Below are 15,845 nucleotides of genomic sequence, written 5' to 3' on the forward strand. Positions count from 1 at the left end.
GTAATAACACATGTATCTTTAGTGAACACCCCTCCCGTGGCCAAGCCCCATTTTCACTTGTGCACTATAGGATTTGCTGCGGATCTTTATACACAAATCCAAATTTGTGCCCATTAATGTCAGTAACTGATAGTGTCCAATTACTGACACTAATTAGCTCGTTGGCCAATTCATTTATGCATATCTTTCGGAATAGTACATAAGTTTCTGCACCATTTATAGAATCCGGGGGGGGGGGGGTGTTCTGGAAGCCCCTCCTCCTCCAGCTCAGGTGATACTGATATGACGTGTGGTCCATCCTTCATCTGTCTGGTACAGGCGTCTTATCACGTCATTAGGTCATTTTCAGACCAAACAGTTAACACATTGCTGCTTGCAGCTCTTCTGTGAGAAGCCACTGGCCACTGTGGTGGGCATTGGGCAAGTATGTGAGGGCTGCAGCTATTTCAGCTTTTGACTCCTAGTGGTATATAGTAAGACACTTTCACTGTGTGCTCTTCATGGACGGGAGGAGTTGTAAATCACGTGGTTTAAGATGGGGAACGAGCTGTGTTTTAATGATTCTTTGCTGTGTTTCTCCCCTCTTCTAGGTAAACATGGGGACGGACAGCAAAGTAACCAAGATGTCAGGCTTCCAGTACTGACACCATGAGAAGATATCATGGCGAGCGCAGTCAATCACAGCATTCCACAGGGCGTCCTTGTCACTGCATTCCCGAAGACCACAACAGACCTTTGGATTACGTGCATCGCCAGGATTCTCGGCCAAACTATTATTTCAGCCCCACCAACTCATGTTCCATGGACCATCATTATTATTCTTCTAGGAATACAGGAAACCCCCCTGAGTGCCCAGGTGGGCCAATGAGCATGCCCGAACCACTGTCTGCCAACAGCAGCACGTTCCCCAGAATGCACCACAACCCGCAGCACTTTGACTCCTGTGATGAATGTATGGCGGCAGCAGCCCACCCATCCAGCAAAATCAATCGCCTGCCCCCCAACCTGCTGGACCAGTTTGAGAAGCAGATCCCCCTTCACCACGATGGGTTTCATACTCTGCAGTACCAGAGGACCAGTGCCTCAGAGCAGCGAAGCGAGAGCCCCAGCAGAATTCGGCACCTGGTCCACTCGGTCCAAAAGCTCTTTGCCAAGTCCCACTCCCTAGAAGCCCCCATGAAACGGGAATTTAATGGCACCAAACAGGAAGCTCGAGGGAGCGATGGTTACTATCACCAACACCACCCGTCCAAGCACAGCAGACGGAGCAAAAGCAAAGATCGAAAAGTGGGCTCCAAGCACAGGACCAAGATTACGGGCTGGTGGAGCTCTGATGACAATTTGGATAGTGACAGTAGCTTCATGATCTCGGGTAGACATGCAATGGACCAGAGCACCCAGTACTGTGTGGACACCCCTGAAAGTGCCTTCAGAGACCTAACCTTGAAGACTTTAAAGAGTGGAAGGGAGGGGAAGTGTTTGGCATGTGCTGGAATGTCACTGTCTCTGGATGGGCAGACACTTAAGAGGAGCGCATGGCACACCATGACTGTAAGCCAGGCCAGAGAGGCATATCCAGGCTCAGGAAACCAGGACAAAACGCTGATGCTTCAGGAGGCCAAGGCCAAAGACCGAGGCTACCACTATCTTCAGGTAAGAGAAGAAGGGATGAAGAACATCCCTTCGTAATATGGGAGTCAATGTTGAGCTGGCGGTAAGCCACTTATCGCCACAGGCTGGACCGAGCCATTGAATATTTGGGTGAATGCAGTTACCGGATGTTAACTGGGCACCGGCTAATATTCAGACTGGTGCCTAGGTAGCTTGGTGACTAAAGTTGGGCCAGCCTTTTCCTAAGTTTATGTGCTCACTTAAGTGGAGACTAAATGGGGGGGATTCTATAAATGGTGCTGACAATTCTTTAGCATCGTTTCTATGTTAGTTGAATATTCTAATGAATGCTTATTAGGTGTATCGCTAGTATTATGCAAACATTGTATTACAACTCTAGCATTTAAATTCTAGTACTGTTAAATGTGTATATTTTTGATACTGTTTCACGGTAGTTCTATCATTAGGTTTCAATTTACTGTTTTCAAGTTTACCTCGTTTATTATATTTATGTTTATTCTTGGTTATTTTACTATCATTGTGCTGTTAACTCAATTATAAGTTTTGTGTTAAACTGTACCTGCTGTACCCCACCTTGGGTGAATCTCTTCAAAAAGGTGGTTACTAAATCCCAATAAATAAATAAATTCAGTGCTGGAAAAAGATTCAGTGCTATGTGCGATTCTGTACAGCGCATGTGCCCTTTACAGATTCGCACTAAGCGTCGCTTTCCACATGTAACTTTGGGTGCCAGACTTAGGCCTGCTGAGGCAGTATTCTATAACAATGTGCATAAAGTTTGGGAACGCCCCTGACATGCCTATGGCCACGCCCCCTTTTGAGTTATGCGCTACTAGAGTTAGGTGCCATACCTTAGAGAATAGTGCATAGCCAAATTTTAATGGGTGCCAATTAATGTCCAAAATGGATTGACGTTAATGGGCTCTTTAGCCAATTAATTTGTGCGCACATCTCAGAAGTCCACCCAAATTTTGGCATGCAAATTTAAGCGCCATATATAAAATCGAGGGGATATCGCTGCCAACTCTGCCCAAGCTCCATCTATGGACCCGCCCCCTGACTAGCTGGTTTCGCAATGGCTGCTCAGAGCCGATATTCAGCGGCACTCTCTGGTTAAATGCGCCAAGCGTGCGCCATTTCCGGGGGAAAAAGAAAACCCCTGGAAATGGCTTGCATGGCAGTAACCTGGTGGTAATCGGGCAGTGCTGCACACTGACTGCTTACCACTGGGTTACTGTGGGAGCACCAAAGACAGACCTGTTCAGAAGAGCATAAGTACCCACCGACCCAACATAAAAATACCTGGACACTTGCGACACAATGTAACCAAAGACCGTAACGGACATTACCTGACTCTTCTTCCCCCTTTCCATCCCTAAGTTCCCCCCAATTGTACCTATCATACATGTACCTCATTCTACCACAATATCACTTTGTATTCATTCATACCATGTATTTGTTCAGACCGGAATAAGCTAACGCCATTAACGGTTATATGTAAGCCACATTGAGCCTGCAAAAGGTGGGAAAATGTGGGCTACAAATGTAACAAATAATAATAATAATAATTATTGCCACCTCAATGGGTAGCAGTAAGGGCACCCCGCTGCATGGCCATATCATAAGAGTTCTCTTACTGCATGGCCATGTTTGGTGGCTTTTTACCTACTGCGGTATGTCAGCCGCTCCTCTCGGCCGCATAATTGTCTCTCTCCCTTATCCGTGCTGTCTGCTTCCGACTCTACACTCGTCCGTGCAGTTCGCTCTCACTGCCACACAGTTCCGCTAGCAAGGCGGGGCAACACAGTTCAGCTTGCCAGTCTTTTAAACAAAGTTCAGCTAGTCAGGCTTTAAACACAGCCCAGCTTAGCCAGGCTTTCTCTCCAAAGTTCAGCTAGCCCAGCTTTCAAACACTGCCCTCTTCAGCAAGGCCTCAAACAGTTCAGCTTAGCTAGGCTTTTTACACAGCATGGCTTAGCCAGGCCTTAAAGATCCACCACCCTCACTTGTCAACACTTTACCTCTTGACATCCACCCGCTGGATCTCTCCTGACTATTTTTCTTCTCTGATACTTTTGGGCTCCTCTAGAAGTCACTCTTCTTCTCCAGCCACTTCCTCTCCCACCTCCATTTCCTCTTCCACCCCTTCTCCTCTTACCTGCTCCAACTCCTCCCATTCCATCCCCTCATTCTCCACCCCCTCCCTCAGGTGTTCCACCCTCTCCTCAGCTGATTCCATCTCCCAATCAGCCCCCTCTCCTTTCCTCTCCTGTGGCTCAGGTACTCGTTTGTCCTCCTCTCTCCTATTCTTCCAGGCAGTCTGAAATCTGTGTTCTCTACGCTCCTGCCTCCTCCCCTCCCGCAATGCATTCTGGGATCTGTAGTTTTTCCACTCTGGCTTTTCTCTCTTCCCCCCCTGCATTCTGGGCTCTGTGGCTTCTCTGATTCTCACAGGTAATAAGAGCCCTGGTGTTTGGGAAAAATGGCAGCTGCCACTAGCACAGCTAGGTAAAAGGACCCCCAGTGACGATCCTAGGTCGGCTGCCACCTGGGGTAGATCGCCGATGCGCGCCCCCCCCCTGGTGCAATGACACACCCCCAGCGCATCAATCCCCCCCTCCCCCCCGGGTGCATTCTTGGCTGCTGGCAGCAGCCGCGCGGCTCTCGGCTCCGCTGGCTCCCTGCTCCCACTGTCCCGGAACAGGAAGTAACCTGTTCCGGGGCAGAGGGAGCAGGGAAACAGCGGAGCCGACAGGCGCGCGGCTGCTCTCTGCACCCCTCCAGTGGCGTGCACCCGGGGCGGACCGCCCCCACAGCCCCGCCCTTGCTACACCGCTGAGGACCCCTTAATGATTTAACTTCTATTGTGTGAGATGAAAATTGGAGCTTGTTATTGTCAGTCCATATTCTACTCTGTGCTTCCTCACAACGTCTTTCCTCGTGCAGGTACATTTTGAATGTCTTACGGTTTCTTTGGGTGCTATGAAGTGGGCACCACAGTGAGGCCCGTTTAGTGCCAGTTCTATATTGGCACTTAGGCCAAAGTTTCAGCGTGCTTGTCTGACATTGCTGTCTGGATGTCTCAACGCCACCTGAAATTAAATATGACCAAAACCGAGCTTCTCATTTTCCCCCCCAAACCCACCTCCCCGCTCCCCCCGTTTTCTATTTCTGTTGATGGCTCTCTCATTCTCCCTGTCTCCTCAGCTCGAAACCTTGGGGTCATCTTTGACTCTTCTCTCTCCTTCTCTGCTCATATCCAGCAGACCGCCAAGACCTGTCGTTTCTTTCTTTACAACATCCGTAAAATCCGTCCCTTTCTTTCCGAGCACTCTACCAAAACCCTCATCCACACCCATGTCACCTCTCGTTTAGACTACTGCAATCTGCTTCTTGCTGGCCTCCCACTTAGTCACCTCTCCCCTCTCCAGTCGGTTCAAAACTCTGCTGCCCGTCTCATCTTCCGCCAGGGTCGCTTTACTCATACTACCCCTCTCCTCAAGACCCTTCACTGGCTCCCTATCCGTTTTCGCATCCTGTTCAAACTTCTTCTACTAACCTATAAATGTATTCACTCTGTTGCTCCCCAGTATCTCTCCACACTCGTCCTTCCCTACACCCCTTCCCATGCACTCCGCTCCATGGATAAATCCTTCTTATCTGTTCCCTTCTCCACTACTGCCAACTCCAGACTTCGTGCCTTCTGTCTCGCTGCACCCTACGCCTGAAATAAACTTCCTGAGCCCCTACATCTTGCCCCATCCTTGGCCACCATTAAATCTAGACTGAAAGCCCACCTCTTTAACATTGCTTTTGACTCGTAACCACTTGTAACCACTCGCCTCCACCTACCCTCCTCTCCTCCTTCCTGTACACATTAATTGATTTGATTTGCTTACTTTATTTTTTGTCTATTAGATTGTAAGCTCTTTGAGCAGGGACTGTCTTTCTTCTATGTTTGTGCAGCACTGCGTACGCCTTGTAGCGCTATAGAAATGCTAAATAGTAGTAGTAGTAAATGGCCTTTCTCCACTACTGCCAGCTCCAGACTTCGCGCCTTCTGTCTCGCTGCACCCTACACCTGGATTAAACTTCCTGAGCCCCTACGTCTTGCCCCATCCTTGGCCACTTTTAAATCTAGACTGAAAGCCCACCTCTTTAACATTGCTTTTGACTCGTAACCACTTGTAACCACTCGCCTCCACCTACCCTCCTCTCTTCCTTCCCGTTCACATTAATAGAAATGCTAAATAGTAGTAGTAGTAGTAGGCATACTTAAGTTGTTACAGAAGCACTAGTGCAATCCTGAGGTTAGGTGTGATCATTTACTCCAGGTCCATGGCCCGTGTGAACCAATCGACATGTACAACTGATAGTATTCGACCAGTTGTGCGAGCTGTTTGGTGATGCACCCATGGTCCACCCATGTAATACATCCCCTGCAGTTACAGGCTACAGCAGGAAGCAAAAGGCCTGGGTCAAATTTATAGTGCAGTCGAGGGGGAAACAGGCTCTATTTTAGGTAAATCACAAGGGGAAATAGAATGATACAGACATGTGATTAAATAGTCAATGCTTAAAAGTCTAACTATGCAAATAATTTATTTAAAGAGAATTTCCATGTCATACTCCATATCCTTAACTTTGCCCCCTAACTTTGCCCAATACCACAAACCTTTCGGCCAGGAACACACTGTTCCCTGTTCTCTTTCCTTGCAGACACCCACATAAATGAAACATTTCATCTACCTACTGCAAAGTGGTTAGGACAGAGACTGAGTTTATGCCAAAATCTCCTGCATCCATCCCCAGCACCAGGAGCTCTGATTTCGGAGTCTGAGTCAAATTTGGGTTGGCACAGGTCCCCCAGTTGGGTTTCTCGTTCACAGCTTTCCATGAAACCATGAACTATAAAGCTAAATTTAAGCCAGTTAATTAAGATAAAAGCTTTTCGTTGTGTAGAATATGCTTTTCTTGTCTTTTTTTGTCTGTAGTAAAGTACTTAACATACAGAGCCACAGAAGGGCAGCTCTTCATAAATCTGCTGTGAATATCCCAAAACTCTTTGGAGGTAATTTTAGAAGGCATTACCTAGATTTAGGCAGTGACCACATACATAAATGCTGGTGTTCTGGCCTTTTACATACATCTGTAGACATATACACGCATAGATTGCCATGTTCTGGCCGTGCACTCTTCAGTAAGAACCTACCAGTCTTTGATTGAATGTGGGCATAAGCATGGGTGAAGCACTGAGAAGTGTAATATATAGAATACTATCAGGCTTATTTTCGAAAGAGAAGGGCGCCCATCTTTCGACACAAATCGGGAGATGGGCATCCTTCTCTCAGGGTCGCCCAAATCAGAATAATCAAAAGCCGATTTTGGGCATCCCCAACTGCTAAAGTTCCTGGGGGGGTGTCGGAAGCACAGCGAAGGCGGGACTGGGGTGTGCTTAACACATGGGTGTCCTCGGCCGATAATGGAAAAAAGAAGGGTCTCCCTACGAGCACTTGGCTGACTTTACTTGGTCCATTTTTTCTTGCGACCAAGCCTCAAAAATGTGCCCGAAATGACCAGATGTCATCCGGCCCCATCACTTTGTCAAGTCCTAATGAATACAGTCTTCTGAAAACTGTTCAAGGCCTACTATATTTTCATTTCTTTTTGCATCTTTCTTGATGCCCCTCTACAAGTTGTTGGTGAGGCCCCACTTTGGAGTATTGTGTTCAGTTTTGGAGGCCGTATCTTGCTAAAGACGTAAAAAGATTGTAAGCGGTGAAAGGAAAAGCTACAAAAATGGTATGGGATTTGTGTTGCAAACTGTATGAGGAGAGACTTGCTAACCTGAACATGTATACCTTTCAGGAAAGGAGAAACGGGGGTGATATGATACAGACGTTCAAATATTTGAAAGGTATTAATCCGCAAACAAACCTTTTCCGGAGACGGGAAGGCGATAGAATTAGAGGACATGAATTGAGGTTGAAGGGGGGCAGACTCATGACTAATGTCAGGAAGTATTTTTTCACGGAGAGGGTGGTGGATATGTGGAATGCCCTCCTGCGAGAGGTGGTGGAGATGAAAATGGTAATGGAATTCAAACATGCATGGGATAAACACAAGGAATCCTGTTTAGAAGGAATGGTTCCGTGGAATCTTAGCGGAGGTTGGGTGGAGACGCTGGTAACTGGAAACAAAACAGGAGCTGGGCAGACTTCTACGGTCTATGCCCTGATAGTGACTGAATAGATAGGGATGGGCTGGAGTGTAAATGTTAAGGGGCTTCGATGTTAGCTTCAGAACTTAGTACAAGAACAGTGCTGGGCTGGCAAGGACAAATCAAACTCGGGTATACATATAAAGTATCACATACCATGTAAAATGAGTTTATCTTGTTGGGCAGACTGGATGGACCGTTCAGGTCTTTATCTGCCGTCATTTACTATGTTACTATCCTGCTTATTTTCGAAGGAGAAGGTCGGCCATCTTCCGACACAAATCAGGAGATGGCTGGCCTCCTCCTAAACCCAGCCAAATCGGTATAATTGAAAGCCGATTTTGGCCGGCTTCAACTGCTTTCCGTCTCAGGGCCGGCCAAAGTTAAAGGGGGCGTGCCGGCAGGGTACCGAAGGCGGGACGGGGGCGTAGCTATGAGATGGCCGGCTTCGGCCGATAATGGAAAAAAGAAGGCCGGCTCTGACCAGCACTTGGCTTGCTTTATTTGGTCCATTTATTTTTAGGACCAAGCCTCAAAAAAGTGCCCCAACTGACCAGATGACCACCGGAGGGAATCGGGGATCACCTTCCCTTTCTCCCCCAGTGGTCACCAACCCCCCCTCCCACCCCCCCAAAAAAACATTTTTGTGCCAGCCTCTATGCCAGCCTCAAATGTCATACCCAGCTCCATCACAGCACTATGCAGGTCCCTGGAGCAAATTTTAGTGGGTACTGCAGTGCACTTCAGGCAGGTGGACCCAGGCCCATCCCCCCCTACCTGTTAAACTTGTGGTAGTAAATGGGAGCCCTCCAAAACCCACCCGAAACCCACTGTACCCACATGTAGGTGCCCTCTTTACCATTTAAGGGCTATGGTAGTGTTGTATAGTTGTGGGTTTTGGGGGGGGGGGTTGGGGGGCTCAGCACCCAAGGTAAGGGAGCTATGTACCTGGGATCAATTTCTGAAGTCCACTGCAGTGCCCCCTAGGGTACCCGGTTGGTGTCCTGGCATGTGAGGGGGACCAGTGCATTACAAACGCTGGCTCCTCCCACAACCAAATGGCTTGGATTTGGACGGGTTTGAGATGGCCGCCATTAGTTTCCATTATTGGTAAAAACCAATGGCAGCGATCTCTAACGCCGGCCCAAATGTTGAGATTTGGCCGGCCCCGACCATATTATCGAAACAAAAGATGGCCGGCCATCTTGTTTCTATAATGCGGTAGGGTATGCCGCTTTACGGGGCTGGCCTTAGAGATGGCGGGCCATATAGATGGCCGATCCCCGTTCGATTATGCCCCTCAATGTCTTCTGCGGTCCTGCTCCCAGCCCTTCAACTGTGAGCACAAAATAGAAATATTTGGTAAATAATCCCACGTTATCCTTATCAACGTGTACGTATTCCTCCCCTTCACCTTTCAGCCTCACAAAGCCACTTATAAATAAGCGTGAAATGTCTAACGGTGACGGTCACGTGTGTAAGTGTTTTTACGCACACACTTTGGCGTGTCAATGCAGGCACTGATCTAGGATGGGGGGGGGGGCAGCACTTTCCATATACTCCTGTTTGCGAGACCCGCACAGCATGTTTCCTTCCCCCGGGCTTTCCCCGCTGTTCACACTGTTTGTGGGAAACCGCGGCCGGTCCGTCACTTCTGGAGCCCCCACCTGCGCAGCCTCATTTTGCAATTGAGACTTATGTAGTGCAGTGTGGTCCTGAGAGCCCAGCTGCAGCAGCAATCAACCTGCCTTTCTGTGGTGGGCTCCCATCCCCCTCCTTCTTTGCTGCAGTGGTGTAGTTCTCCCTGCCCTGCGCCCCCCTGCTGCTCTTTAACATGCTTCTCACAGTGTCCTGCAGAGCTCCTGCCTGTCCACAGAGAAATGGGACATGACACTTGCCTACGTGTGGTGACAAACTTTAAACGTAGATTTTCCTTTGCTTTCTTAAAATATATATTTTTTCTTTCTTCGTCAATCTATGAATCAGTCTGTCTCTGGCTCTTAGGTTCTCTCTTTCTCTGTCCTTGTAAATAGTCTCCATCTGCTGGGCTCCTATTCTACTTCCCAGTCGGTACCATTGCTCTGCTGGTTTCACAGTAGCAGCCACAAAATTGAAGAAATGTACGTTACCTGTTTCCTAATGATCTAATCCACATTTTACCTTCCCCTTCCAAGGGACATTCTGGTCTTTTCCAGCTGGTGAATCATTTTGTCATGTTTTTAGTGTCAGAGCTGTCTAGACTGAGGTTGAGAGAGACAGAGGGAATGAGGAACGGAGGATGGAGAGAGAGAGTAGGTGAAAGATACCGGATAAAGAAAGTTCTAGCTGTTTGGGTTGCGAAGGTCTGGGAGTTGTAGGTTTCAGATCAACATCTTTTCTTGAAATTCTTGGCTCAGACGTTTCGGTGGGAGCCTTGTCCATCTACAGGTTTCTGTCACCAGCCCTCTGAGAACTGCTGTTGGCTCTTCCAGACCCCACCAAAATCCGAATCCCTCAGTTATTGGAAAATGTTCTTTTCTGCCTCAGTTTTCTCTCGTCACTACTTGCGCCATAATGTAATTATCAGAAATATTAAAAAAAAAATTTCCTCCCTATTGAAGGTGGATAATCTGCCTCCCGGTGGGCAGTTGCTTCCACCAAGCCTCCTGTGACCACCTGATGTTCCAGGTCAGAAGGAGGTGAGCTGTGCAATTTAATTTATTGCCCATCCTGTGGGCTCAAAGCAATGTACAAAATAATAAGAACAAATAAGGAAAATTACAGAATTTCATCAAATCTACAGCAGATGAAATATTTGCCAGCCGCTCAAGGAAGCCATGGGCTGACAGCGCTGCCTGGCACTTAGAAAACAAGATTAGCAGTAGCATTCATGTTCATGGACCGGCTTGGTGCTCTTTTATAAGGACACAGAGCCAGTTTAACAGGGGTGTCTATTTGGAGCGTATTGTATAAGGAACTGAGATTCTGCCAAGAAAGATATAGTAGAATTGGAAAAGGTACAGCGAAGGGCGACTAAAATGATAGCGGGGATGGGACGACTTCCCTATGAAGAAAGACTAAGGAGGCTAGGGCTATTCAGCTTGGAGAAGAGACGGCTGAGGGGAGACATGATAGAGGTATATAAAATAATGAGTGGAGTGGAACAGGTGGATGTGAAGCGTCTGTTCACGCTTTCCAAAAATACTAGGACTAGGGGGCATGCGATGAAACTACAGTGTAGTAAATTTAAAACAAATCGGAGAAACTTTTTCTTCACCCAACGTGTAATTAAACTCTGGAATTCGTTGCCGGAGAACGTGGTGATGACGGTTAGCTTGGCAGAGTTTAAAAGGGGGTTAGACGGTTTCCTAAAGGACAAGTCCATAAACCGCTACTAAATGGACTTGGGAAAAATCCACAATTCCGGGAATAACATGTATTGAATGTTTGTACGTTTGGGAAGCTCGCCAGGTGCCCTTGGCCTGGATTGGCCGCTGTCGTGGACAGGATGCTGGGCTCGATGGACCCTTGGTCTTTTCCCGGTGTGGCATTACTTATGTACTTATGCCAGGTACTTGTGACCTGGATTGGCCACTGTTGGAAGCAGGATACTGGGCTTGATGGACCGTTGGTCTGACCCCATATGGCTATTCTTATGTTCCTATGTTAGATTCAGCAAATAGAGTCTACAGTTAGGCTCTGGGGTATAGCATGCTAAGCGCAATTCTACAGAAGCAGTTCTGTGTGGAAGTCGTGTTACAGAATTATTAGCTTAAGCTCGCGTTTGCGCATTTACACCACCTAAAGGCTGGAATAAATGCTCGCGTCTAACTACTGGCATTTAGGGGCAGAAACGGAAGTATTTTATAAAACAATGTCTAAATGCTGTGCCCCTCCCTTGGCCACACCCCTTTTGGATTTGCATGCTTTAGAACTTGGGGCGCAATGGCCCCGATATTCAGACCACAGGCTGTGTCCCGTAGTCCGTGCGAAACCCGGATATTCAATGCCAGGCCGTTTCCGGTGACTGCTGGCATTGGATATCTGGATTTTGTTGGCTGGTTTGTGAATAACCAGCTGTGTCGTTATCCAGACATAGTCAGTTATCTTTAAACCGGCCAAAGATATACCAGGGTTTGATGCGGCCAAATATGACCGCCAAACCTGGTTTAAAAATACTTAGCGAAGGATAGCCGGTTATCCCCCGGTTAATATGTTCTAATTTACTGGTCAGCATCCATTCTGACTGGCTAAATAGTGCTAAATATCGGACAGACTGTTTATAGAATAGGGGCGTAGAACAGGTGCGTACATAACTCAATTATTGATAGACCAATTAAGCGCCAATTGATCCAATTAGTTTATGTGCATAAATGATCCTATTCTATAACTGCTCCTGTCTCTGGACACCATGTATAGAATCAGGGAGCTCGTGCAACAAATCAAACAGTGGAGGAGTGGCCTAGTGGTTAGAGCACTGGTCTTGCAATCCAGAGGTGGCTGGTTCAAATTCCACCACTGCTCCTTGTGATCTTGGGCAAGTCACTTAACCCTCCATTGCCTCTAAGTTTGTACCTGAGGCAATGGAGGGTTAAGTGACTTGCCCAAGATCACAAGGAGCAGTGGTGGAATTTGTGAGCCCTCCTGGGACAGAGAAATATCCAGAGTACCTGAATGTAACTCACCTTGAGCTACCACTGAAAAAGGTGTGAGCAAAATCTAAATAATTAAAGATTCTAGAATTCTAAAGAATAACAAGATTCCATGCAGAATTTCAAAGTGTAGCAACATTCCATGTAGAACCCCAAAGAGTAACAAGATTCTTTGGGGTGCAGGAGTGGTCTAGTGGTTAGAGCTCCTTGTGATCTTGGGCAAGTCACTTAACCCTCCATTGCCTCAGGTACAAACTTAGATTGTGAACCCTCCTGGGACAGAGAAATATCCAGAGTACCTGAATGTAACTCACCTTGAGCTACCACTGAAAAAGGTGTGAGCAAAATCTAAATAATTAAAGATTCTAGAATTCTAAAGAATAACAAGATTCCATGCAGAATTTCAAAGTGTAGCAACATTCCATGTAGAACCCCAAAGAGTAACAAGATTCTTTGGGGTGCAGGAGTGGTCTAGTGGTTAGAGCTCCTTGTGATCTTGGGCAAGTCACTTAACCCTCCATTGCCTCAGGTACAAACTTAGATTGTGAACCCTCCTGGGACAGAGAAATATCCAGAGTACCTGAATGTAACTCACCTTGAGCTACCACTGAAAAAGGTGTGAGCAAAATCTAAATAATTAAAGATTCTAGAATTCTAAAGAATAACAAGATTCCATGCAGAATTTCAAAGTGTAGCAACATTCCATGTAGAACCCCAAAGAGTAACAAGATTCTTTGGGGTGCAGGAGTGGTCTAGTGGTTAGAGCTCCTTGTGATCTTGGGCAAGTCACTTAACCCTCCATTGCCTCAGGTACAAACTTAGATTGTGAACCCTCCTGGGACAGAGAAATATCCAGAGTACCTGAATGTAACTCACCTTGAGCTACCACTGAAAAAGGTGTGAGCAAAATCTAAATAATTAAGATTCTAGAATTCTAAAGAATAACAAGATTCCATGCAGAATTTCAAAGTGTAGCAACATTCCATGTAGAACCCCAAAGAGTAACAAGATTCTTTGGGGTGCAGGAGTGGTCTAGTGGTTAGAGCTCCTTGTGATCTTGGGCAAGTCACTTAACCCTCCATTGCCTCAGGTACAAACTTAGATTGTGAACCCTCCTGGGACAGAAAAATATCCAGAGTACCTGAATGTAACTCACCTTGAGCTACTACTGAAAAAGATGTGACCAAAATCCAAATAAATAAATACATGTCTAGATGTTGGGCATGAGCTCTTGCTGGTGCTGTAGAACTGGTGTACATTCTTGGGTCTAGATTGAGCGTGAAATGCACACGGATGATATTTTACAGCTATTCAGCCAGTGGCAATGAGCGATTCTTTAGCTGCTGCCACCTGCTTTATTCCCGAAGATTCAATGCCGAGTTATATCCAGGCATCGGCATTGAATATCCAGGTATCTACCACTGGCACTTACCTGATTAAGCTAATATTCCGCCCTTAACCGAGCAGGGAAAACCAGATAAAGGTAAGATGTTGTTTTATGGTCCAGTTTGTCCAGTTACCTTATCCGGTTAAGTGCTGAATATCGGCCCCTTGACTACTGACTGTGCCCCTATTCCACCCCCAACATAGCTGATTTCAGTTTAGGTGATTAGAGAGGGGAAGGGAAGGGAAAATGGGACTTGATATACCACCTTTCTGTGGTATTTTGCAACTACATTCAAAGCAGTTTACATTCAGGTACTTATTTTGTACCAGGGGCAATGGAGGGTTAAGTGACTTGCCCAGAGTCACAAGGAGCTGCAATGGGAATCGAACCCAGTTCCCCAGAATCAGAGTCCACTGCACTAACCACTAGGCTGCTCCTCCACTAGCAACATTCCATGTAGAATCTCAAATAGTAGCAACAGAATCTCAAATAGTAGCAACATTCTATGTAGAATCTCAAATAGGGAAAGGGAAATGGGACTTGATATACCGCCTTTCTGTGATATTTTGCAACTACATTCAAAGCGGTTTACATATATACAGGATATTCAGTGGCTGTATCCCAATAAGTGCTGCAGAATATCCCTAGATAGCCCCACACAGATGATTTTAACCGGGCAGGAGCCTCTCCTTTGAATATCGGCCCCATGTGTCTAAATCTGGGTCCCACTGTTGCCCCACCCATATGACCCTCAGCTACAAAGTACACACCATTGAATACTGGCATTTAAGCGATGTCTAAGTCTAACTGGCTCCTTTATTTATTAGGATTCCTTATAACAATTACCCACGTGATTTTATAAAACACTGGTGCAAATCCTGCAGCAATCACACCTAGACTAAAGAAGCAGAAATGACTCCTGCTTGAGAGGTGGGAATGTCCACACGTAGAGTATGTGAATACCTATGTGAATTAATGCGTCTTATAATCAATGTGCACATTTCACGAGTCTGCCCTTGCCACGCCCAGTAAAATTACTCGTGTTCATGCCATCGTGCATACTTTTATGACTGCTGCAATTCATAAGATGTTGAAACATAAAAGAAACAAGGGTGCGCATCAGAATCTGTGGAAGAGGCGTGAACAGTGGTCACCAGAGCCAATCAGCTCACTAGCAGGCCAAGTAAATTCATCATCGGCCACAAATTATATCTGCAATGATGTTAATTCTGCGTAAAGTGCAGTGTGCGTGCAGAACTCTTGTCATCAAACGTTTCACATTAGACCAGTGGTTCTCAGCCCTCTACTGTCGTGACACACCTGATGGACAATATTCATGCGTGTGACACACTGAACACTAAAATTAACAGCTAAACATAAAAAAAACCCCTCCTAAATATTTCATTGGTGACAATAAATTTAGTGTAAATTTGCATACCAAATCAATCCCTTAGTCAAGATCGGGAGGCGGGGCTGGTGGTTGGGAGGCGGGGATAGGGCTGGGCAGACTTATACGGTCTGTGCCAGAGTTGGTGGTTGGGAGGCGGGACTGGTGGTTGGGAGGCGGGGATAGTGCTGGGCAGACTTATATGATCTGTCGCCTGAAGAGCAAAGGTACAAATCAAAGTAGGGTATACACAAAAAGCAGCAAATATGAGTTATCTTGTTGGGCAGACTGGATGGACCGTGCAGGTCTTTTTCTGCCGTCATCTACTATGTTACTATGTTATTAAAAAAATTGTATGTAACACATCAGTCCCAAAACAAATATACAAAACAAATATATATTCAAATTCTGGTGTCACTTCAGTAACAGCAACACAAAATCCATCCGCTGCCAGATACTGTGAAGCTGTAAAATCCCTGCAAATATGCATTCAGAAACTTTGTAGCAATCAGAATCTACGGACAGCAGACTTGCAACATTTCATTCTGGGGCTGGTGGTAGCAGTTATTATTGAGGTTTCAGGAAGCA

General features: G+C 46.5%; 1 protein-coding gene across 1 annotated transcript in view; it reads left to right on the forward strand.

Annotated features, from left to right (window-relative positions):
- Positions 1-633: 633 nt before the first annotated feature.
- Positions 634-15,845, forward strand: part of DLGAP3 (DLG associated protein 3) — an 87,159-nt gene continuing 71,947 nt past the window's right edge. Inside the window, exon 1 of the mRNA XM_030218462.1 lies at positions 634-1,653. Within this exon, the coding sequence (XP_030074322.1) occupies positions 649-1,653 (1,005 nt within the window). The 5' untranslated portion in view covers positions 634-648. The remainder of the gene's footprint in view (positions 1,654-15,845) is intronic.

This window comes from Microcaecilia unicolor, chromosome 11, assembly GCF_901765095.1.
Source record: "Microcaecilia unicolor chromosome 11, aMicUni1.1, whole genome shotgun sequence".
NCBI classification, from domain to species: Eukaryota; Metazoa; Chordata; class Amphibia; order Gymnophiona; family Siphonopidae; genus Microcaecilia; species Microcaecilia unicolor.